The sequence below is a fragment of the Linderina pennispora genome, assembly GCF_002104995.1.
Source record: "Linderina pennispora strain ATCC 12442 chromosome Unknown DL89scaffold_3, whole genome shotgun sequence".
NCBI lineage: Eukaryota > Fungi > Kickxellomycota > Kickxellomycetes > Kickxellales > Kickxellaceae > Linderina > Linderina pennispora.
The window spans coordinates 119,147-142,630 of record NW_024468251.1 but is presented as its reverse complement, the minus strand read 5'-3'; the positions used below and the strand labels follow the sequence as shown (position 1 = coordinate 142,630).

General features: G+C 49.3%; 9 protein-coding genes across 9 annotated transcripts; 3 read left to right on the top strand and 6 right to left on the bottom strand.

Moving 5' to 3' along the window:
* Positions 1–41: 41 nt before the first annotated feature.
* On the top strand, positions 42–524 carry DL89DRAFT_255557 (uncharacterized protein; the record flags this gene model as incomplete). Its single annotated transcript, XM_040885366.1, has 1 exon — positions 42–524. One exon carries the CDS (start codon positions 42–44, stop codon positions 522–524), a length of 483 nt encoding a protein of 160 aa, XP_040745252.1.
* Positions 525–1,459: 935 nt separating this feature from the next.
* Positions 1,460–3,406, bottom strand: DL89DRAFT_265538 (uncharacterized protein). Its single transcript, XM_040886709.1, has 6 exons — positions 2,938–3,406; positions 2,189–2,844; positions 1,932–2,133; positions 1,864–1,899; positions 1,735–1,829; positions 1,460–1,702 (listed from the first exon to the last, which is right to left on the bottom strand). The coding sequence occupies exons 1-6, from the start codon at positions 3,361–3,363 to the stop codon at positions 1,486–1,488; spliced, it is 1,632 nt and encodes a 543-aa protein (XP_040745251.1). The 5' UTR covers positions 3,364–3,406; the 3' UTR covers positions 1,460–1,485.
* Positions 3,407–3,761: 355 nt separating this feature from the next.
* DL89DRAFT_265537 (Prp18-domain-containing protein) lies at positions 3,762–4,900 on the top strand. The gene is made up of 2 exons (XM_040886708.1): positions 3,762–4,109; positions 4,166–4,900. The coding sequence occupies exons 1-2, from the start codon at positions 3,808–3,810 to the stop codon at positions 4,860–4,862; spliced, it is 999 nt and encodes a 332-aa protein (XP_040745250.1). The 5' UTR covers positions 3,762–3,807; the 3' UTR covers positions 4,863–4,900.
* On the bottom strand, positions 4,886–6,750 carry DL89DRAFT_265536 (amino acid transporter). Its single transcript, XM_040886707.1, has 2 exons — positions 6,027–6,750; positions 4,886–6,001 (listed from the first exon to the last, which is right to left on the bottom strand). The coding sequence occupies exons 1-2, from the start codon at positions 6,693–6,695 to the stop codon at positions 4,931–4,933; spliced, it is 1,740 nt and encodes a 579-aa protein (XP_040745249.1). The 5' UTR covers positions 6,696–6,750; the 3' UTR covers positions 4,886–4,930.
* Positions 6,751–12,612: 5,862 nt separating this feature from the next.
* On the bottom strand, positions 12,613–12,875 carry DL89DRAFT_265534 (uncharacterized protein; the record flags this gene model as incomplete). Its single annotated transcript, XM_040886706.1, has 1 exon — positions 12,613–12,875. A coding segment is annotated over one exon (173 nt), but the record flags the coding sequence as incomplete, so codon positions are not given.
* Positions 12,876–14,488: 1,613 nt separating this feature from the next.
* DL89DRAFT_265532 (uncharacterized protein) lies at positions 14,489–14,854 on the bottom strand (the record flags this gene model as incomplete). The annotated part of the gene is made up of 1 exon (XM_040886705.1): positions 14,489–14,854. A coding segment is annotated over one exon (196 nt), but the record flags the coding sequence as incomplete, so codon positions are not given.
* Positions 14,855–16,537: 1,683 nt separating this feature from the next.
* Positions 16,538–17,183, bottom strand: DL89DRAFT_101925 (uncharacterized protein). Its single transcript, XM_040883001.1, has one exon. The coding sequence runs from the start codon at positions 16,988–16,990 to the stop codon at positions 16,622–16,624; it is 369 nt and encodes a 122-aa protein (XP_040745246.1). The 5' UTR covers positions 16,991–17,183; the 3' UTR covers positions 16,538–16,621.
* A 1,444-nt stretch (positions 17,184–18,627) lies between these two features.
* DL89DRAFT_265530 (POP1-domain-containing protein) lies at positions 18,628–21,023 on the bottom strand. Its single transcript, XM_040886704.1, is given in 6 exon segments — positions 18,628–18,881; positions 18,922–18,936; positions 18,956–18,997; positions 19,032–19,199; positions 19,231–19,602; positions 19,643–21,023. The coding sequence occupies 6 exon segments, from the start codon at positions 20,993–20,995 to the stop codon at positions 18,669–18,671; spliced, it is 2,163 nt and encodes a 720-aa protein (XP_040745245.1). The 5' UTR covers positions 20,996–21,023; the 3' UTR covers positions 18,628–18,668.
* A 931-nt stretch (positions 21,024–21,954) lies between these two features.
* Positions 21,955–23,182, top strand: DL89DRAFT_255551 (cytochrome P450; the record flags this gene model as incomplete). The annotated part of the gene is made up of 3 exons (XM_040885365.1): positions 21,955–22,360; positions 22,407–22,604; positions 22,662–23,182. The coding sequence occupies 3 exons, from the start codon at positions 21,955–21,957 to the stop codon at positions 23,180–23,182; spliced, it is 1,125 nt and encodes a 374-aa protein (XP_040745244.1).
* Positions 23,183–23,484: the final 302 nt, after the last annotated feature.

Genomic DNA, 23,484 nt, shown 5'->3' with positions numbered 1-23,484 from the left:
TGTATGACCACGTATATGGCGCAAAAAAAAAAACGCCTACTATGGCGATCAGGAGCTGGAAAAATATGGCAATACTGAATGCTGGTCTCCACGAGTCAAACTCCTCTATGCCTAGGGTATGGATGCCTACGAGGCTATATGCAATGATGAGACCAATGCTGGACCCAAGCATGCTCAAGGACAAGGTCTTTGTATGCGACCAGGTGTCTGCGCAGCCCTTTATCTTTTCCATAAGCTCTGTTCCTTTTCAATTCTTCCCCATGGTCACCTGCCAGGTGCATGTCTGCAAAGGAATTCGGCTCGAATCGTTCCTGCCCAACATCCAGCTTGCCAACGACATGCGCGGCTTGGGCTGCCTTTATCACCTCACCGATCTTCGATGTCATATTTTTGCATCCCAAGACCCAGCACTTGAACGATGGCCTGTTTTCCAATTTTTTGTCACTCGCTACATGCCGCCTTCAGCCAAGACATGTGATAATTTTATACAGCCGACCGCACCAGGTTCCTTACTTTCCATTTGATATGTGCTTCCCTGGTCATTATCCATTAGGGGCAGATCCAGGATGTTGTCTGGAAAATCTGTTAGTGCAGCTCGATTCAGGTGTCGTTTGGCGCATTGATTCTGACTGATGTATTGGCCAGGAAGTAGTCTTGTGCATGCTTCACCAATGCTACATATGCCCTATTGCCTGTTCATACTGTTGACGTTGGAGTGCCGAACCACTTATGGGTCACCAACGATTAAAATACATGATCAAAATACATAAAACTGAGCCTCAGGCCGACTGGACCTCCATTTTCTTCTGTCAATATTAGTTTTCGACCTAAATGTAACCATTTCCCCACATAAGCCATATTCACATACGATACCTTTGATATATTCTTGAAATTAACACTACGCAAGTATTACATTCCAGGTATACAAAGCAGTGGCTGTTCACTATAAAATCTCCTTTTTATAGTCTGTCACCCTAACCAAACTTCCTGTGACGTTCTGATACCAATAGTCGTCATAGTAGTGACTGCTGCCCTCCTGCCTCTCCCTTGTTTCTAAAAAAAGCCTGATAAAGAGACTGGACCAAATTTGTAATAGCCTCCTCCCAATTTTATATGCATCTGGTGATGTGTTGATTGCCCGCCTTCCACGTTTTGTTAATGTTCACTTAAATGTCTATTGCTCGCTCCCTGTATATATGAAAAGTTCCTATTTGCACAGGGACACTGGCATTATACTACATCACCATACACAATACCGAGCCCACAGTTAAAATAACCCCAATAACCTGATAGTCCACTTTTCCCTTAGCTTTTATTTCACGATTCGTGCTATATGTATACTGATAAGCATCGATTTTTTTTTTCGTTTGTTAACAGTTCTCATCACCAGTCACCGCTATGACGACCACTACAAACAATAATCCAATATACATGTTTTAAATGTCACTTTGTATTCAGATAGGATGTGCCAGAATTTATTTCTATTCACATATCAGCTACTAATGCCAACAGTTTTGCCTCCAGTTCCTTAAATTCTGCGTACTCTTGAAGCTGGCTGCGGTGTATGGTGTGAAGGCTACCGATCAAACCACCATCAATAGTGCGCAGGCTAGGACATAGAAGGAATAGGTAAACTAGGGTCATGCAGAACTTGGCAAGGACAAACCCTTCTAGGCTGACATGTTGAACATAGAGGTCAAGTCTGGTTCAGTCGCTCGGACAAGTGGGTGGTACGCTTTGTAAAGTTCCTCGACATACTTGCTATCCGTGCAGAATAAGGCAATGTGGGATATGGATAAAGCGCTCGATATCATTTGTAGGGGTATCATCTGAACCATGACTGATTCCATCTGTCCTTGGCACAACACATGTGGCACTGCAGCCAGCATGCTCTGAGCACTGGCTCATTTGCTCAGTCTGGTAAAGTCGACTGCGATTCCTAATCGACGCAGGAATGGACGGGTCTTAATGAAGCCTAGAGCCTCCTCGATCGTGGCTACCATAAACAGCATCCGAAGAATCTGAACATGCGGGTTGAGGTTGTCAAGGTCGAGTAGATGATCCCCAAGCCGAGTGATACGATCACCCATTACTAGGACATTGCATGCGTTGCGGCAGAGTCGAAGTGCAAGGCTGGTCGGATTCAGTCGAAGGTTCCAATGTATCTCTGCTGCCATCATATGCAAACAGAATACTTTTTATCGCCGGGTAGCGCTCTGGGTTGAAAAAACCATACCGAATTAGGCGCTCAATCGTCGAGTGACTTGGAATCCAATCAACCCTAGTTAACAATCTCCCAGATCCTCGGGCCAGGAATTCATGCAAACCAAGGGATCTGGATGAAAACACAAGCGACTCCAGCATTGGGAATGTGGCACCGTCTGATGGCATAAGGAAATCGTTAGCGTATGTGATCTGCTCACAGCGGTCTACTATATTCAGGGCAGTTAGCCGGTCATAAACAACTGGCGTGCCGTCGTTGTTGAACAGAATCGTGCGGACTACATTAGGATCCATGGTGCCAAAATGAAGTACTTCCAGTGTCCCAGAGTTCCTCCTAATTATTTCACCCACTACGGAGCCCTCGCCTATCCCAAACGCAACGAGCGTACGGAGGGGTCCAGTACTGTGACGAAGAACGTTACCTGGGACCACAGAATACGTTTTTGCATGTTCACCACCGATTCTAATGCAGGTTTTGCCTCTCATTAGACCGGAAAAGAGTTCGTCAATAAACTGCCCAGAAATGTCGACCCAGTTCACTAGGTTGGCACACTGGATGATCACACGTTTGGCTCCAGGAAAGATGTTATCCACGGCGTTGTAAAATCGGATAGGCGTTTGCTGTTTCCTCGAGCAGCTTTGCACCAATATCGGCAGGTGTCGAGCGAAGGTGCAGGTGGATAAGCAGCGACAGATGGGAATACGTGGTCCAACGAGGAGCTCATCAATAGCTGTGCCATCGAGAATGTCGCACAGATCGAATGACAGCATCACAAATCGGACACTAGTGGCAATGCCAAGTCCTGTAGCAAGTTCCAGGCTGTGGTCCACCATCACCGAATTAAGCCAGCGACCAGGCTCGGCGCCTCTGTGATGTCTGCCGACAGTAGCATATCTGAAGATGGCTCCAAGGGCCACATCCCGCCAATGCTGGCAGCAGCCAGTCAAGGATAGAGCAGCTGCAACACTAAGCGACTTCCCACTTTGACCAGTCTCCGTGAGTCCGTTCTCTAACTGCTCCTCCTCCTCCTCCTCCTCGCTGCTGGAAATGAAGCTATCCACCTCAGGGTCAATACCAAGCAAGTTCAAAAAGATGGGCTCAAGAATGAGTGTTGGTAAAGTTTGTGCTGTTGAGTACATATTGAAACAGTTCGAGTTGGGATAAGGCAAGGAGTACAAGTGAGGGTGAGAGCAGTGTCTATAACCTCTATTTAAAGTGGCAGAGTTCCCAATATCGAGCCGCTTACTGTAAAGCTTACCATGAATCATGCATGATCATGGGCAATCTGATGTGAATCGGCATCTAAATCATCTTGTGGAGCCATGCTCAGGCCACTGCCTTTTTTCCAGCAGGCAGGGATGTTGTATTTGCTGGTGACAGTGCAGGGGAATACTTAGTATGTATATGTGAGCATGCCCAGCAATGTACACTATGCCCTGGATGAAAAATTATATTAGCGATTAGATTAAATATAGCTGGCATTTGCTAGGGCTGGTTTTCTCAAACGGGTTTTCTGCGTTTACTCCCTTTTCCACTACAGCCTTACATTTCACGAACCTTGTACACTAACTATTTTGCCGAGAATGGACGCGCTAAGGGCAGCAATTTCAAGCGAGACCAAGAAGCGCAAACAACAGTTCGACAAGGTCGCTGCAAAGAACGCCGAGAGGAGCGGTGAAAAGCGCAAAAAGTATGTGCGCGCTAGCGAACTTGCTGAAGAGGAGTACAGACAGAACGGAGGAGCTCCAGCCAGACCTGTGCCATCATTTGCGCCACAGGAAGTCCCTGCAGATACAAAGAACGAGGACGTGCCGGTGGTTGCCGAAGCCGACGAGCCAAAGGTCAGCAGCGCGATCAAGCAACGAGGAGGTGATCAAGCGGCTACGTGCGCGCGGCGAGCCGATCCGTTTGTTTGGCGAGAGCGACTCGAAGCGTCCGCAGCCGGCTACGCAATCTGGAGCTTCACGAGGAGAAGCTCGATGGGCAGGGGAACGAGTTCCGGCGTATGTTGGCGCAGGTGGAGGAAGGCGCGATGATGGCGGATCTGAAGCGGCAGGCGAAGATGCAGGACGACGAGGAGGAGAGACGGAGAGCACAGTACGCCCAGTTAAAGGAATACGACACAGACAAAGTCTCGTTGGAGCTGCTGCGGACGGACGCAGAGCAGCTCAACACATTGCTGCATGCGTACTTTAAGCGGACTCTTTATGAGTGGGAGGACTATCTGGCGAACCGGCCCGAGGACGAGCAAAGGTCAACTGAGGGCAAGTTGGCAGCGGCGACGATGCGGCAGTCGGCAGACTACCTGAAGCCATTCTTCAGCGGGTTGAAGCTGGGCAAACTCGAGGCCGATGTGGTGGCACGGGTGACGGAGATTGCACGCAACATGATGGATCGCGAGTACATGAAGGCACAGGACGCGTATCTGCAGCTGTCTATCGGCAATGCGCCGTGGCCAGTCGGCGTGACGCAGGTCGGTATTCATGCGCGAGCGGCCAGAGAGAATATCTCGGCAAGCAAGGTTGCGCATGTACTGAACGATGAGACGCAGCGCAAATGGATCCAGTCGATTAAGAGGCTGATGCGGTTTGCGCAGACAAAGTATCCGCCAGACGACCTGGCCAAGATGGTTGGATAGAAGATGGTTGTGAGTGTAATGCTATTAACTAGTAAAGGATACATATGTATGTAAATGAAGTGCTGGGTTTAGTAGTTGCCGTGGTGGCCGTTCTTTGGCGGTGTGTAGGGCTCAGGCAGGTCGTCAGGCTTGGCCGGGCAGATGGCCAGGTACGGATCATGAGGATTCATAGGCGACGGCGGCATGTGCGACTCAATGTGCGACTCTACTTGGGAACCCTTTGTCACGACAGTAACGCCATCCTTGGACGAGTTGGACTCGGCCGTGTACGGCTTGGGCGGGAACATATCCTCGTACTGCTGAGAGGCGTCCTCGCTGACCGTGCCATCCTTGTAACGCAGGTGCGAGTTGCGGATCGAGAAGGCAAAGTAGATAACGATGCCAATGGCCATCCAGATGCATGTGCGCAGGATGTTCTGGCCGCCAGACAGGACGAATAGAGCAATGCAGATGATCGCGCCCAGGACCGACAGAATCGGAACGCGGAAGATGGCAAGAGGCACGCTGAACGTGCGGTCGGCTTCGGGCTTGGTGAAGCGGAGCACAACGACGCTGATATGCACCAAAAAGTACGACAGCAGGGCAGCCAGCGACGTCAAATCAGACAGAATATCAACAGGAAGGAACGCGGCAATGACAGCAGCAATGATGCCACAGATCAGCTGTCCGTTGATGGGCGTCTTGAAGCGCGGGCTCAGGCGGCCAAAGAAGCCGGGGAACAGGCCATCGCGGGCAATAGCCACCCAGATACGGGACTGCACCATCTGCAGAACCATGGTGACAGTGGTCAGACCGGCAATGGCGCCAATGCCCACCAGGATACGCAGCCACTTGGTGTTCGCGTGTACCTCCAGAGCGGTGGTCGCAGGCGAGGCAGTGTTGAGGTTCGGGTACTTGGTAAGGCCAGTCAGGACCACGACCATGGTGCCGTACAGGAGCGTGCACACAATAAGCGAAACACAGATACTGATAGGCAGGTCACGCTGCGGGTTCTTGGCCTCTTGTGCGGCACTAGCCAGGGCATCGAATCCAATGAAGGCAAAGAAGAACTGCTGGGCGCCCTTGAAGATTCCAACCACACCGAAATTGCCGTCATGCGTGGGAGGCATAAACGGCGTGTAGTTGTCGCGGTTAATGTACTTGATCGAGGCAAAAATGAACTACCAGAATGACGACGACCTTGACCACGGTTACAACATTGTTGACCATCTTTGACTCGGTCACGCCCACGCACAGAATCGTCATGGTAGCAAGCACAATAAACATCGCCGGGATGTTCATGATCGCACCACTGTGGACCTTGAATGAGTTGTTCGTAGAGTCCCAGTACACAGGCGCCATGGTTGTCTTCTCTGTGAACTTTACGTTGAAGGCGTCCTGGAAGAACCGCACAATGTAGCTTGACCAGCCGACGGCCACAGCAGCACAGCCGACGAGCCACTCGAGCGTCATCACCCATCCGATCAGAAACGCCAGGAACTCGCCCATAGTCGTGTAAACGAAGGTATATGAAGACGCGCCGACGACCGGAACCATAGTGGACAGCTCGGCGTACGAGAACGCTGACAGCATCGAGGCGAGACCAGCGATGAGCACTGAGATCACAAGAGAAGGACCGGCCAGCTGCGCGGCAGCAGTGCCCGAAACGACGAAGATTCCGGAGCCAATGATGACGCCCAGACCCATCAGGCACAGGTCGAAGGCGCTGAGAGTCCGCTTCAGCTCGCCCTGGTCTCCCTCGAGCTGCGACAGCATCATCTCAAGAGACTTGCGCCGGCCCATAGCCTGCAGAAGGCGTTTCCAGCCGGGAACGACTGATGTAGTGTCTGCCATTATGTGTAGGAAAGTATGAGGGGCAAAAAAGACAGGTCGTATGCGCGTATTTGTATGTGTAAAATTTTTCCTCTCACATGCGACTCAAGAGGACGGGCCGCTATTTATACTATTTTTGCGCTGGGCATTTGGCTCGGCGCTAGTATTTCCTTCGGTACGGCCGATTACCTGCAAAGGAAGGACTGGTGGGGGCTAGCACGGACGATCCTACTGGTCGTGCCGAATGGGTAAATATTTCCAATAGAAATAGTTTTTTATATTTTTCGCACCAGGCTCCCATTTTTCCTATGAGCATGAGGATGCCAAAAGGTAGAAGAGCGTTCAACCTGTTCACCTCCTCAACCAATTCCAGCCACACCGGTGGCCCCCCATTTCGCAAATACGGCTGGGTGCATAAGATGGAGACCACACTGTGCCCTCACTGGCTGGTACCCTGGAGAAAGCAGAGAAATAAAAGGGCCGAGCCAGCATTTGGTGCGCACAGACTCCATTGGCCGATGGGCAGAGTTTGGAGACAAGCATCCGTAGAAGGCAGGTTGCCATCCCCAAACTACGAGCTTTGAGCAGCATGCAAAAGGAAACATGCCCTCCAGTAGTTGTGTATATGACTCCTATGCTGCCAGCACTCGCTCAATCGGGCAACGGGAGCCCCAAGAAACCCCCTTGGGGACACATGCAAAACTTTTCGTCAAATTTGAACTGCGACGATTTGACTCTGTGGGTACACCAGAACCTGTCCCCAAATGATCCGGGGGCAGATCCACTCTGCCCCTGTGCAAACTTTACGCTCGACCCCTGGGTGGCAGCCGAGGCAGAGAGCTAGCGCCTCCTGCCCCTCGATCGCCGACCTGCAGCTGTGAGGAGGCAGATTCTGGTGAAACCCTCGGACTCCCGGATCCAGATCCCGCGACCCACCAGTGCTTTGTTTCCACTGGTACTACACATTTTCATTGCATGACTGAGCCAGCGAGCCACTCTCCCGGCTGCTCAGAACACTGTCCAGTGAAGCTACTATCCACAGCCTGACCAGTATCGAGCATGAACTATCTCGCAACCCAAGGTGGCATGTGCATCATTTCTCCTTTTCCCCCTAGACTAACATTCCGCTCAATAGAACAGTCGACTAGAGCTGGCGAGTGTATATAGTAGATTTTGTGCGAGGAACGGAATCTATTCACCGAGTAAACGAAGGGGCGTATTCATAGGAGCAAATTGGCGAGCATTATTTACTTGAGCTATGTTTTTTTGTCCCACCACAAACTGTAGCGTAGAGGTCATGTTTTGCCAAGAGCAGAGTTATTCTATTGCTTGCTATTACTCAAAGGGTCGGCGGTTTCTCGTTCTAGAGGCCACCTGAGCGCGAAAGGCAAAGATCAAAAGAGGTTTGCTATACGGAATATTCGAATGGGAATATACAGCGGAGCGCTTCTATGCAGAATAAATCCCCACACCGATTCTCCAAGAGATGGCTTGTAGACCTTCGTTGGTGTTGTTTTTGGTACTATGTGGCAATAGCAGCTATATGATAATAGCTTATACACTGGATGTCCAACCGTCAGTGTGTTGCGCGCCCGCTGCGGCTGTCCCTGACGTCGACATGTCAGCCGAATCAGGTGACAGCAAGCCAGGCGCCAACGAGAGCCCCGCTACAGCCTACAATACAGCCGTCTGTGCAACTTATCAGAGGCTAGACTCTACCTCCATATTGAAGACTCCCCTGCGCAACTCGCCTATTCCCTTTTCTCTCTTTTCTTCAGTATTAAATATAACTTTTAAAATCCCTACACATTCAATAAATACAACACACTGAGTACTCGCTTAGCTACATACCCTGAACATATCACTGTATCTAATATGCCAACTGGCTCAATGTAGAATTACTCTCATGCGATATAAGGACTGATGAACTCTATGCTAGTGGGTGAAAGGTCTACACCATTCGTGGCATCCGACTTTTGGTCTTGGCATTACAGAAATGGCAATGGTTTTAGAATGTAAATATATCGGAATGTTTTCTGTAGAATTATTTGCCAATTACCTCGTATGCATATTCCATTGTAGTAGAATCTGCCTGGGTCCCATAGAACACATACTGATATGGGCTGCAAAAGGCACTACAGCCAGCGTGCTACCCAAAAAGGTCGTACTGGTGGCAAGCGGGTCGCAGCACAGCCATCAGGCGGGTACATAAATAAGACCAAGTAGCCCACTCGTCTCTGGTCCCTGGCTCACAACCCTGGACGTTTTCCAGTCAATATATTATCGTATACCACTATATTTTCGCATAATAGCGAAGGTCTTGTTGCGCGCCCGATGCGGCTGTCCCTGACATCGACATGTCAGCCGAATCAGGTGACAGAAATCCAGGCGCCAACGAGAGCCCGCTACAGCCTACGATATGGAGGTAGAGTCTAGCCTCTGATAAGTTGCACAGATGGCAGTATTAAAAACTCCCCTGCGCAACTCGTCTATTCCCTTTTCTCTCTTTTCTTCAGTATTAAATATACATTTAAAAACCCCTACACAGTCGACCAACACAACAGTCTTAACGGGCAGGAAATCAATCGCTGTGGAACCTATGGGGAATTGTAGAAGCAGGTGCTAACAACTGACGATATTTCTTGGTTTGGAAAGGGGAGTACGTCAATCACATAACGTCAATGGGAAAATAGTTTTGGACACCACATTATTAACTATGTTCAGTGCTGGCCATTGGCATTACAGGGCAGTTGATGGGTTGCCATTGGGTTCATATATTAAAAAAATACCTGCATCAAGAAATGTCATAAAATTTCTGCGTAAGATCGAGTGTGATACTCTCGTCCTGGTTCCCATAGATATCGCATTGTTGTGCATTGCGAAGAGCATTACTGGCGGTAGTAACTTTGATAAACATTATATGTAAACTTCAAGCGACAAGATTGGTAGTGTACGTATCAAAAAAAAGAGAAAAAGATAAGAGTATAGAACAGGTATTGTGTACGACATGGCAACTAATAAAAACATTCTCGTTGCCCTCTCCCTCCATGCCCACCATCTCTTGGCTGTTGAGCTGGTATTTCTGTCCAAGCCAACCCCAACCCTTGTTTAGTGGGCTCCAAGCCTGTTGTCCTCGTAATCATTGCCGAGAGCATTGTTATTTCTGATAATTGTCCTACGGCCATTCTCTACCTCGTCTTGATTGGCTATGGCAAATATTCAAGTATTTCGCATGGACAAACAGTATAACCTATCTTAGTCATCACAGCAGTGACTGCCGGTCTTTAATACAGAAAGGTTCCCAACCAGCAGTCACTGCTGTTCGACTAATGTTTCCAGAACGTCACGAGACGTTCGTTCAGGATGACAATAGCATGGTATGGATAGTATTGTTGTGTTGGTCGACTGTGTAGGGGTTTTTAAATGTATATTTAATACTGAAGAAAAGAGAGAAAAGAGAATAGACGAGTTGCGCAGGGGAGTTTTTAATACTGCCATCTGTGCAACTTATCAGAGGCTAGACTCTACCTCCATATCGTAGGCTGTAGCGGGGCTCTCGTTGGCGCCTGGATTTCTGTCACCTGATTCGGCTGACATGTCGATGTCAGGGACAGCCGCATCGGGCGCGCAACAGTATCTCGCCATTTGTCCACGACAAGGATATTAGCCTAGTTTCACTGCGAAACATCGTTCCTGTAAAGGGTTCAACAGGGGTTTGTATATCTGGTAGACAACCGAAGCCCCATCCGACCGGTTTTGTGAGATGGTAATCCATTCTGAGCAGTCGGTTCTGTCCTGTATGGGATCAAGCTCCTTATGTACAATCACAGGTGCTTGCTGCAGCAACCTACTGCCAAGATAGCTATTGGACTCCTTTTAACCACTACTAGGCAAGCACTGCAGGGAAGTATCTGCTCGCAAATTTTCATCTTGAACAACGATGGTGCCAACGAAGCATTTATGGCATCCACTGTGTCCACCGTTTGCCTCTGGTTTTACAGAGTAGTTAAATGTTTGTGACAGCAAATATATTAAAGGCAATAAAAACATAGTTATAAGCCAGAATAATCACGGGCAAGGTCAGATACATGAGTCACATCCTGAACCCCATTGATCTCATATTGTTGTGCGTTGCGAAGACTATTACTGATAGTGGGAGACATTTTGATATATATTATACGTAAACTGTAAGTGATAGCACAGGCAGTGTCGTGTTGATAGAAGCAAAAAGATAAAGACTATGAAACAGGTAGTGTGTAAGATGAGGCAACTAATAAATGCATGTTCATTGCCCTCTCCTTCGGTGGCCACCATTTCTTGACTGTCAAAGTGGCTCATTTGGCCATGGCTACCCCAACCCACGTTGAGTGGGCTTCAAGCATATTGTTCTCGTATTCGTCATCTAGAGCATTGTTGTTTCTGAGAATTTATTTGTAGTCATTCTTTACCCCGACTAAATTGGCAGTGGCAAATATACAAGCTATTCGCGTGGGCAACAATTACAAAAAAGCATCGCTTGAAGTCTTTTTAATCTATATTGTTTTCCGCTCTTACATGATGCGAAAGTTTCTTTTTCTTCGTGTTGTAGATTAACTCAATTTTAACCATGGGGTGACACGAACCAGGGATCCAGACGAGGGGCCCAGTACTGGCATTACAATTCTGAGAGTGAAACGCAATATATGAAGGGTGTCTTGCTATTTGTCGACGATAAGGACTGTGTATTAGTTTTGCTTTAGTGAATCTTTAGTAAAATATTAAACAGCATGCAGATATTATCATAAACAAATATTTGGCCTACTAAAAACCATGCGTTCCCGGTTGAGGATTAGAACTTTGTCCAACCAGCTGCTGAGGAACGGTAGTCCATTTTGATCAGTTGCCTCTGACCTGTACGGCTTCAAGCTCCTTGCTTCTATTTACTGCTGCTTGCTATGGCAGAATCCAGTAAAGGTAGGTGCTGGATTCCTTTAAACCATTATTTAGCAATCATTGCAAAGAAATGTCCGTTAAGAAATTTCCACATTGAAAATAAGATACTGTCAGCAAAGTGTTTATGTCATCCCCTGTGTCCACTGTTCGTCTTCGGCATTACAGGGCAGTTGACAGTTTACAATTGAGTCAATGTTTTAATTAAAAATCATCAGGAATGATACCCGCAATAATCACGCGTAATTTCTATCGTTGTATGCACGTCCTGCTTCCCGTAGAGGTCATATTTGCTGTGGGTTGCGAAGGGTATTACTGGCAGTGGAGACATCTTGAAACACATTATATGTAAACTGTAGGCAATGGCACTGGTAGTGCAAGTGTCGATGAAAGCGAAAAAGATAAGATTGTTGAACACCTCATGTTTAAGACGTGGCAATTAATAAGCAGATATTCTTCGCCCTTCGCTTCCTCAACGTCTATCATTTTTGGCTATCAAGCTGGTTCGTTTGTCCAAGTCTACCCCAACCCACGTTGAGTGGGCTTCAAACCCATTGTTCTCATATTCGCCACCTAGAGCATTGTTGTTGCTGAGAATTATTTTATGGTGATTCTCCACCTCTTTTCTTGATTGGCTATGTCAAATATTCAGGTAATTCGCATGGACAAACAGTAGTCTATCATCGCACGATATGGATAGTATCTTGTCATTTGTCCACGACAACGATAGTACCTTAGCTTCACTGCGATATGTCCTTCCTATAAGGTGTTCAAAAGAGTTCAGTATCTCTAGTAAACATGTAGGTTGATAGAGAATATACGCTGTCTGATAACAAGTAGAAAGTTATCTGACCAACTCTCACTAAATAATAGCTCATTTTTGGCAGTTGCGTCTATCTATGTCATTTAAAGTTCTTTGCTTACATTTACAGCTGTTCCTTACAGCAGCCTCTGTTCGAATCTCAAGATCCGATTACTGTGAACTACATAGTTATTCATCCTGCTGTTCTTTATTCTTTCTTCTTCTTTTTGGCTGTGTCATCCGAGCGATGGTATAAAGCCTTTTCGCTCGCCTCTCCTTTCCTACTTCTCTTTAGCTTTCTTCATCAATATATACTCCTTGGCTCTGTCACATTCTATTGCTGATACGCTCACAGCGCTCGCATATTTCTGGATTAAGATACCATCGCTTGACAGCCTTTTCGGAATCTGCGCTACACGAAAGTTACACACATAATCACATATAAGGCATCTTTTGCTACTTATTCCTTAATTCTTTGTCTTGCCCTACACCACCCACCGTGTGCTTTAGACCTACAACATATTGAACCAACTCTCACTGCATGATAGTTCATTTTTGGGCAATTAGCTCAGTACCATGCCATTTCAAGCTCCCTGCTTAAGTTTCCACCTGCCTGCTGTAGCAGCCTGCTGTCAAAGTAGCCAATAGGCCCCTGTTATACACTATCAAGTAATCACTGAATGTGAATATTTGTTCACCAATTTTTGCCATAAAAATGACGATGTCAGCAAAGCAACTATACCATCCATAGAGTAAAACTCTCGTCTTTGGTATTACAGGGCACTTCATGATATATGGATATCAAAATATATTAAAAACATGTTTAACAGAGCTATACCCTAACATAATCCAGAGCATCCTCGAATACGTTTGACGCTTCCTGAACCCCATAGATCTCATAGAGCTGTGCGTTGCGAAAGATATTACCAACAGGAGACACCTTGATAAACATTTTATGTAAATTGTAGCCGATAGTATTGGTAGAGTATGTATCAATGAAAACGAAAAAGATAAGAATATGAAACACGTAGTGTGTACGACATGGCAACTAATAAACACATTCTCGCTGCCTTCTCCCTCGATGCCCACCATCTCTTGGCTGTTGAACTGGTATTTCTGTCCAAGCCAACCCCAACCCTTGTTTAGTGGGCTCCAAGCCTGTTGTCCTCGTAATCACTGCCGAGAGCATTGTTATTTCTGATAATTGTCCTACGGCCATTCTCTACCTCGTCTTGATTGGCTATGGCAAATATTCAAGTATTTCACATGGACAAGCAGTATAACCTATCATAGCATGGTATGGATAGTATCTCGCCATTTGTCCACGACAAGGATATCAGCCTAGTTTCACTGCGAAACATCATTACTATAAAGGGTTCAACAGAATTCTGTATCTCTGGTAAACAAGTATGTAGTCTACTACAAGGTATACGCTCTCTGTAGACAACCGAAGCCCCATCCAACCGGTTTTGTGAGATGGTAATCCATTCTGAGCAGTCGGTTCTGTCCTGTATGGGATCAAGCTCCTTATGTACAACCACAGGTGCTTGCTGCAGCAACCTACTGCCAAGATAGCCACTGGACTCCTTTTAATCACTACCGAACAATCGTGATACTCAAGTATTCTATTCACATATTTTCACCACGAAGAGCAACATTATTTCAGCAAAGCCCTTATGCTATCTACACTGCCTGACATTAGCTTTTAGTATTAAATAAAAGCTAGTGGTTTATAATTGAGTTATTATATTAAAATCAATCCCATCAGTCGACATAAACAAACTCGTGGACATAATCTAACGTGATACTGTCATCTTGCCTTCCATCGATCTCATATTGTTGTGCGTTGCGAAGACTATTACTGATAGTGAGAGACATTTTGATATATACTATACGTAAACTGTAAGTGATAGCACAGGTAGTGTCGTGTTGATAGAAGCAAAGAAGATATGACTATGAAACAGGTAGTGTGTAAAATGAGGCAGCTAATAAATACATGCTCGTTGCCCTCTCCCTCGATGTCCACAATCTCTTGGCTGTCGGACTGGCTCTTTTGTCCAAGCCAACCCCAACCCTTGTTTAGTGAACTCTAAGCCTGTTGTCCTGGTATTCGCTGTCAAGAGCCCTGGTGCCCTATGGGATTGTTTTGGGATTGTACTCTACGTGCTGCCCAATTTGGCACCTCAACGTGCTCCGCCTCTCTTTATGCACCAATTCGGCCAACGTGAGCAATACGTCCTGCATGCCGAACTCTCCTTTGTTGTGAGGGGGCATGTGACTTCCTCCGAGGGAAAGATGCTGGCGCCATATTTGGTGTGGCAGGGTGTGCCACTCGTCGTTGATCTTCGATCTGAATGTGTGATTTCCATGTGTGATATTTGATAATTCTGGAAGCCGGCAGTGTCACTGGGCGCTGTGTGAATATCTTGACAGTGTCCTGCTGTGAGTGAATAGATGCTATGCTGCATATCATTTAAGTGCCTAAATGTACTAAGTAAAATATATGGTAAGAACTACTCGGGAGGCGGGAACTCAGAGACGCTAACAGTACTGCTGCTGTTCCGTTTAGGAAGTTCAGCCCGCACCACATCGCCAAACCCGTCGACTACCTTGATGCTGTCCAGCTTTGGGAGATAGTGGAGCATCTCGAGAATGATCTGCTTCGCTCTAGCATTGGCAGACACGACTTGGAAGACTTGCAGCCGCTCGCTCAGGAAGTATCCCTCAGAGTTGATCTTTGGTCTTCTGCTTCTTGTTCGCCTGAGTTCTTGCTTGGCAGTGACCTCTTGACAACAGGCTTACGGGATACCTCTGGCATAACATGTGGCATCCCTTCGGGCCGTGGTTGGATTTGTCGCAGGTTCTCTGTGAAACAGTAGTGATCTTGGAGCTGTTTCCTTACGGCGCTTTTTGCCTGCTGATTTCTGCGGACTCGCCAATACTAGGCACAATTCCGAACCGGTGCGGTGCTTGACGCTGCCTGTGGACGCGGGTGACTGGTAGGTGAAGCTGATATATACGGCTGGTTGGTTGACGCTTTCTGTGACCGCTTCTGGCCCCTTGAAGCAGCCTTCTGAGCCCTCTGTCTGCTGCGCAGGATCTCGCTCGAGTGATTCTTGGCGATTTCGCGAATGGTCAATGCATCCAAATTAGCAGGCCCAAGCTCCCAAGCACATTTATGAAATCCAGGCATCATCAATGCTATGCAAAGGAGCCGTAGACGCCATAGACACGGAAGTTGGACAATCATACTTGCCAGATGACACATGTCAGTCATTGCCAGGTCGATTTCCAGAAGCTTCAAGTTGATCCATACCGTAGTACCTGAAAAGACAAGGTCGCTTCCAATAAGTCTTGCTTCTTGGACGCTGGATGGAGCCGTGTAAAACCGGGTCAAGATGTCGCGCGGCAGTGGGAGTAGTCAAGCCAGCAGGTGTCTTCATAAAAATTTCCAGGAATTGGACATTTCCTGACAATCTGGGGGTCTACCCGACGCAGACCCTCAGCATCCTCAATCATTCGCAGGGAACTGCAGGTTGCAGCCATGGAAACATTTGGATAGAAATCGACATGTAGACCTTGGACGAATTCGGCGATTGTCAACGTTCCGTATGCTCGGGAAATAAACCATGGCAATTTCTGTCGGCAGCTGTCGGTAGGCACCGTTTCATGGTAATCTCGAAAGCGTAGCGTGATGGTCGTGAGGTTCTTGAAGTTGTACGTCCACTGGGCTGCTTGTTTTGAAGTAAGTTTCATCTGATGTGGCCCGTTCAAGCATAAAGACTTGGAGCTGCATCAAGATCCTCGATTGGGATATTCTCGTTTCGCACCAATGCTCTTCAGGTACAAGTAGTCGATGATGAGCTTCTTTGGGCCGGAACAACGCTCCTGGGAATGGAGATGGCTGAACTGGACAGGTTACTTGTACACCAAGCAGGTTTCCTCGTACAGCTTGTGCAGCTGCTTGATGAGCGGGAACAGTCCTCTGTGGGATCCTAGTGCTCAACCACTACAGGGATATGCCCATGGCGGGACAGGCTGTGAGTGAGAGATGTGATGTTGGTCAGGAATGACTTGAACTTGTCGAGCTCGCCATCGGCATACTCGCCCAGCTGGAATGGAGGAGAGTCGGTACCAGGCTCGTAGATACCGGGTCCAGCGAAATGAATGGATCTGATGTTTTTCCAGTCATGTACTTCGAAGCGGAACTGTTTCATCACATCCCTGAGAGTCGGCCTGCACTCGCATCCGCTGTCCATGATGATGAGGAGCTTCTTGGCCGACAGGGTAGCCTTGAGCTTGATGAACTCGTTGACGTTGGACCGCCACTTCGATGCCATGGTTCCCAGCACCGTTGCATTGGCCAGTGCGGACTGTGCTCGAATGTGACGGTGTCCACGGCTTTCTCAGGCAGGGCGTCCTTCCAGGCACGGCAGCACCAGGATAAGAGGAGAGCAAACTTGAGCCTGTACCTGTTGTCATAGCTGGGCTTCGAGTCCGAGGACAGACGTGGCTGAATATCTTGGACAGGACGTGGGTGGGCACCTTGGTGAATGGAGGGGTGGGGAGAACTGTAGCATATCATGTTGGAAGTATAAAAGTGGTGGAAGTTGCTATGTGCTATGGGGAATGGAGGGAGTGGTGAGGAGGGCCGGGGCTATTTATCAGGGATTCCCATGGCAGGCGGTGCGTGTGCTGGCTGCCTCATTGTGCGTCCTGGCCAAAGATTATTTCAAAATGTAAAGTAGCAAAAATACACGAAATCCTTCCCATTGTTCAGCCTTTCCGTACTCTCTGGGTGCTGGCAAGGTGTATCATGCGCCAGCGTACATGCAGCGGGATGAGGGGGAAACACAGAGAAAACAGGGCTGATGTGCCGGTGTGTAAGGATACGGATGTGAGGTCATATCCAGAAACTGAGAGAGCCAGGCGTGACATCTAGGCTGCCCTAGGAGTGTCAGGTGTTGGCCATATGAGCAGGCTGCAGCATGCTGCATGGGAGTCGGAGAGAGCGGGAGGCAGGTGGAGCCAGCCCCTATGCACGTACCATGGGTTTCTCCTCATGTTGAGCCGGAGGATGGCGACAAACAAAGGAGTGTGCTCACTGCAAATATATGGTGATACAGACGGCTTGTTCAGGTACCTGAATAGGGAAGTGTGATATGTAGGAGATTAAACAGACACCAAACCCGTCAGTTGTGTATGTGTGCTCCACAAGGCACAATCGGGTAAACGCTAATGAACTGGAGGCTCACACGACCGTGGGACCTGGTTATTCACAAGGTGTGTGGGGTGGAATATCCAGAGGTGGAGTTGTGGCAAAAGCACCTATTGCTTCAGCATTTTCCTGTCAGCCATGCTGTTGTATAAATACAGTATTCAAGTGGAAGCCGGTTCCAGCTCCAATATTAAAAATGGAGGAAAAGGCGGTCAAGCAGAAACAAACCTAGTGTCCAGAAGAAAGGGTATAGACAAAGTGAAAAAGGAGGTAAAGAGAAGAGCCAGGGTCCAGCGCCATCGCCAGAGTACTGGGCAGTGGGAAAAAGATCTCTAGGTGCTGTTCCAAGTTCACAACCTCCTTTATGCTTACGACTCAGACTTCCTTTGCAGGGATTGACAACCCTGGTCATTCGCTATGTGCATGGTGCCACCATCGCCTTGGCTCAGCACAGAGCAGCATATGTCGCAGGGACCCTGAAGCAGAGCCAGAGTCCGCAGTGGAGTACAGATGGGTGCCCCGTCCCAGTTAAGTCTCTCTTCTGTGGGCATGTCCCGAGCCAGTCTCTCTCTTGAAGATGCCGCTTGGCGGCTGACTAAGGGCACATGCACGAAGGTTGTCAAAACTTGCATATGCTGATTCGGGATCATGGACTCACCTAATCTGGCGCTGTCTCACACTCACACCGCATGCCTAGTGGCAGCTACTACTACAATACTACATGCCAGGTATGCCTGCACCTCTTGGTTTGGTCGTCTATAGATGTACCACCGGGTTGTTGGATCCTTTTGGTATATTCCATATTTGCATTCCCAATCATCTACTCTGTCAAGCGTGTGTCGACTGACAAAAGAGGACGACCCTGATGGTGCAGGGCCATTGCCCGTTCTCTCACAGACTGCTAGTGTCTGGAATAGAACAGGCCAGCATTGATGACATCATGTAGGACAAGGGATAGTGTCATAACCTGCCCATGTAGAATACCAAACAAATGTGTCTAATAAGCGCGTTCTAGCGTGTTATATATTGTCAAATCGATATCTCATCATGGAAGAACCTTCAAATATGCACTACGTGTTGGCCCCCCGTTATTGTTCTTCACAACAACAGTGTGTGCCTCACGCCTCCACATATCATAAAGACCACGCAGGGAGCATGCACCGATGGCCATACCCGATCCACGGGCCAGCGAAAACGACCCTGTCATGACATACCCGATCTGCTCAGAGTCACCTTCGCTAACGCAGACACGGGCGTTCTTGTCGGGCGTTCCACGGCCACTGCAGTCCAGTCCGCACGCGCACCAGACAGCGCTCAAGTAGCAGGGGTTACTTCAGAGTCTGCCAGCTGCGCTAGTACCGGCTCGGCCCATTGCTCAAACGGAATGACGTCGGATCTCGGCCGTTACCAACATTCTACGAATAGCCAGCGCGAGCCACTCGCCTGCAGCCACCCAGATCGGGTCCAAAGAGGAATTGTGTTCGTCGACAGATACCTGCATCTCTGCATCCTGGCTGCTGCCCTCTGCAGCTTTGCTCTTCTTCTCCTTAATTGCACGGATCCGGTCCTTGCGGCACTCCAGGTCATCGCTAGAAACAACAGGGTACTGGAGCCGGTATGCCTTGTAGACCCAGCAGCTGGTGGAATGGCGGGAAGAACGGTGACTCCACGCCATGCTTCAGGTAGTTCTCACGCTTGGCCATCGGGCGACGCGACCACCGCAGGTAGTCGTCATGGGCAATCGGCCCAGTCCAGTCGTCGTAGGAGCGCGTGCCAGGCCAGTGCAGCGGGAAAATCGGTAGCCCAGCCTCGAATGCAATGTGGTGGCGCTCTTGGTAGCCTTGGGCACGCGCGCCCGCGAAAATAAACGACAGCCAGAGAGGCATGCCCCAGCCGCGCGGTGCAAGTACGGTCCAGCCATGCGCCAGACTGTCAACATACTCGGAGTCCAGAGTAGACGAGGGCGACCCGAGCAGAGCCTCGGGACCAGTTCGGATTAGAAGCAGAGGGACAGGTGACATCGATTAGGGGGTCGGGTGTGAGCTTGGTCCCAGGCACCAGAATGTCACGACGCCGCTCGTTGAGCTGGTGCTCCGAGACCCGCCGCTCCAGATCGCTGCGTGTCTGCGCAATATCCCAAATCCCTGCATCGTTAGAGTCCTGCGAAAACTGGTTGGTGTCCTTAGGCCAGTGAAGCATCAGATTGGCCAGCTCCTTCTGCTCGTGCTCCGCTGGACGTTCATCTGTTTTCTCCAGCTTGTAGGGGAATTTAAGCCGCGGGTCATGGATACGCAGTGCAATTACAGAACCTTCGGGCAGCGATGCCGGGCTTGGTTTGTTGGCAATGGTGTTCACAAGCCTCCCACCAGTACCCTCTGGATCACAGATGTTCGGGTTAATAATCGACGCCAGCAGCGGGGTCGACTGCCCGCCTAGCAGTTCGAACGCTACCAGATCGGTCGTGATGTCCTCTACCGATACACCAGCACAGCTCTGCGATTGGCACGCCTTATTGATCTCTTCGACAACAGAGGTGGAGATTGCTGGGTGCGCTCTGATCCACAGCGTCCGGCTGCTGTCGCCACTCTGCTGCGGCTTCCAGATCGCCAACGCCGGACCAAGACAGTCTAGCGGCGCCTTGCCCACACGATAAAAGGTAACAGGGGCTGCCCTGCTACCGCTCAAAAACCGCTCCATTGCCACAGTTGCCACTCCCTTTGCCATCATGGCCTCCAGTGCCTTCACGATCTGCTCCTGCGGGCCCACCACCTGGAGCATGGCAAAATACGACACATCCTCGACGAACGCTTTTTCCTTGGCTGCCCGGTATGCGGCACGATGGCTGCGCTCATTTGGCGTCCTGGCAACCATCGTCCCCCACCGCTCCTCCATATGCATGCGCTTCGCATGCCACACATGCGTCTCCAGCCACCGCTTCCCGCGCTGCCGCAGCTCGTACTCCTCCCGAACCGACCGTGTGCGGCGGCGCTTGTACCGGTTGCCGCTTTTGGCATTCGTCAGCTTTCCAGTGCCATCTAGCTTCTTCGATGACATGGCCGACTTCTTCATCTCCGAGATCGCCTTGTCGCGCAGCCGCTTGGGGATCCGCTTAACGTTATGGCTGGCGGCGCGGCGGCGCAGATGGCGCGGCAGGGTCTGGAATGCGCGTGCCATGCCGTTGTTACTGGAGTTGTCGAGCGAGCGCTGCAGGGCGTTGATTTCGAAGCTGCGCGATTCGACGAACCCCGTGACGTCGACTGAGCGCGCCTTGGCCAGCGAAAAGTTGGCCGTGGCCTGGGCCTGCTGCTGCTGCGCAGTTGCGTGTTGGTACTTGCGCTTGCCGCTGGATTTTGAGTTGCCTGGCCCTGCCATAGTTGGTCGTGTGAGAAAATAAAACCGGGATCGAAGAGGGAGAGCAAGGGAAAAGTTTTTCTCCCGCTGTTGGCTACTCAATCGCGTGTACAATCAGGGGTTATGGTTCATACCGGCCTATTTCATGTTGATCTGGATTACGTGTACCCCGAGTCATATCTGTGTACCTTTATTTTTCATCACCACATGCATGTGGGTGAAAACGTCCGAGGGATTCAGCGCTCTGCAAACTGGTTTCTTTCATTATCTGGATTGACAAACTATATCAACCACAGCATGTGGCTACTATTGCAATTGAGCACGCCTTTTTTTTTTTTTTACATGACTTGTCAATTTTTTTCGCATTCAAGTAGCATAGTCCGACTGTAGTTAGATTTGTCTTCTTTGGTTCTCTAGTATTCAAATTTATCTCATTTCTACACTACACCATCGTTGTTGTCTTTATTGCATGCCAGTGACTTTAATCATGAGTATATCCGTGAGTGGAAAAGATGACAATGTGTAAGTGGCTGTAAGAACATGGGTGCGAATAGCATCGTAGCCATGTGCCTTTTGTGTTCTCATCGTTGCCACTTGCGAATATATTCATGGTTGGAGTTGTTGGCAGCAGATGCGGATCTATCATGATTATGAGCTCGGGCTTGGCGTTGTCTGTTTTTCCACCATGAGCCACTCCGGCGCGATAGGAATGCGGTGGATGGCGGTGGTCATCTGGTGCGATTCCCACAGCCACCCTAATATTCCTCCAAGCACCTAAAGAATGGAGCAGCATCCAACAGCGGACTGCCGGTTGGACATCCGCTCTATGAGGCATGAGCCACCAACGTAATTATGAATGCCGCAGGCCACTACATGCTTTGCCTCAAACTGTCCGATTACATAAATAGTGGTTTGGAGGAGAGTGGGGTTGCCGAAACTCTTTTTAGTGCGTTGAAAGTAGTTGCTTGTTTCTCTCTAAAATGCGTGCCAGTCAGTATTCACTTGCTCTACCTGACGCTGCGCTGGTCCTTGGTTGGCCCAGCATCCTCGCTGCGATAGCCACTCTGGTGGTGGTACATCGCGTAGTTTACGCCCTGTTTTTCTCCCCACTCCGCCACATTCCCGGCCCCTTCCTCGCGCGGCTGACTGGCAAACGTGCAGATATAATCGGCTTACTTGGCCAGACGGTGAAATACTCAAGCAAGGAGACCGAACGCTATGGCGACATTTACGTCTACCGGCCCAATGCAGTTGTGATTTCGCATCCAGCCGACATCCGTGCCGTGTATCGCTCGCACAATTTCCGCAAGACAGAGTTTTACCGTGGCGTTGACCTTCAGCGGTATCGAGACTATGTTCAGCACACGCAACCCAGAACTTGCAGATGTGCGTCGGCGGCAGATGCGGCCATACCTCAACACCGCGCATTTAGCCAAGGTCGAGCCGATTTTAGCCATGCATGGGCCGGAGTCGCTGAAGGCCAAGTGGGACGCGCTGCTGGCGCAGTCCACCGACGGCAGTGTGGAGATAAACTACAACAAGGATTTCCTGCTCGCCACATTTGATACAATGCAGTTCACTGGCGTTTGGACGGTCCACTGGAGCACTGGCCAGGGACGATTGGACAATTGTCAAACTGGATGAAGGACACGTTCACATACTTGGGCTTACGGTCAAAACTTTCCAGTTCTCAACATATTTCCATTCTCGACCTTGCTGTATCCATGGAAGCACGGGTACGACGAGGTAACCAGGTACACGGTTGAGTCTGTCAACATGCGCCACGAGTACCTAACTACGCACAAGGACAAGCCGGTGGACATTCTGCAAGTATTTGTCGACGCCGAAGATCCACAATCCAAGACCCAGCATGACCTGAGCGGCAAGTTCAAGGTGGAGAGTTTGAATACGCTGCTGGCAGGCAGTGAGGCAGTGGCTACTACAATGATGTGGACAGTGCATCTGCTGATGCTCCACCCAGAGCACTACCGGCGTGCAGTGGATGAAGTTCGAGGCGAGTTCGGCCTGGACCATCTAGTCACAAGTGTATCGAAGCGCATACCAAGCTGCCGTTCTTGGAAGCCTGTCTGTTCGAGTCCATGCGGTTTCACCCAACATCCGGCGGGCTGTGGCCCAGGAAAGTGCCTAAGGAGGGCAGTAACGCTACAGGGCCATTTTCTCCCAGGTGGCACTGAAATCTTCACCTAAGTGTTACCGGCGCGCATCATAACCCGAGGGTGTGGGAGAATCCGCTGAAGTACGACCCCAGCAGGCTTTCTGCATAACGACGAGGATAGACGCAATCTGTTTATGTTTGGTGGCGGCGTGCGGGCGTGTCCGGGAAGGCACTTGGCGATTCTGGAGATGATGTCGATTTTGGCAAACATGCTCAAGGACTATGATCTAGCAGTGCCTGAGGACTATGTGCGACGTGGTCCCCAGCGTACTCGATGAGAATGGATGCGCCACAACTGATGGAAAGCCTGCACTTCTTTGTCTCAATTCCGATG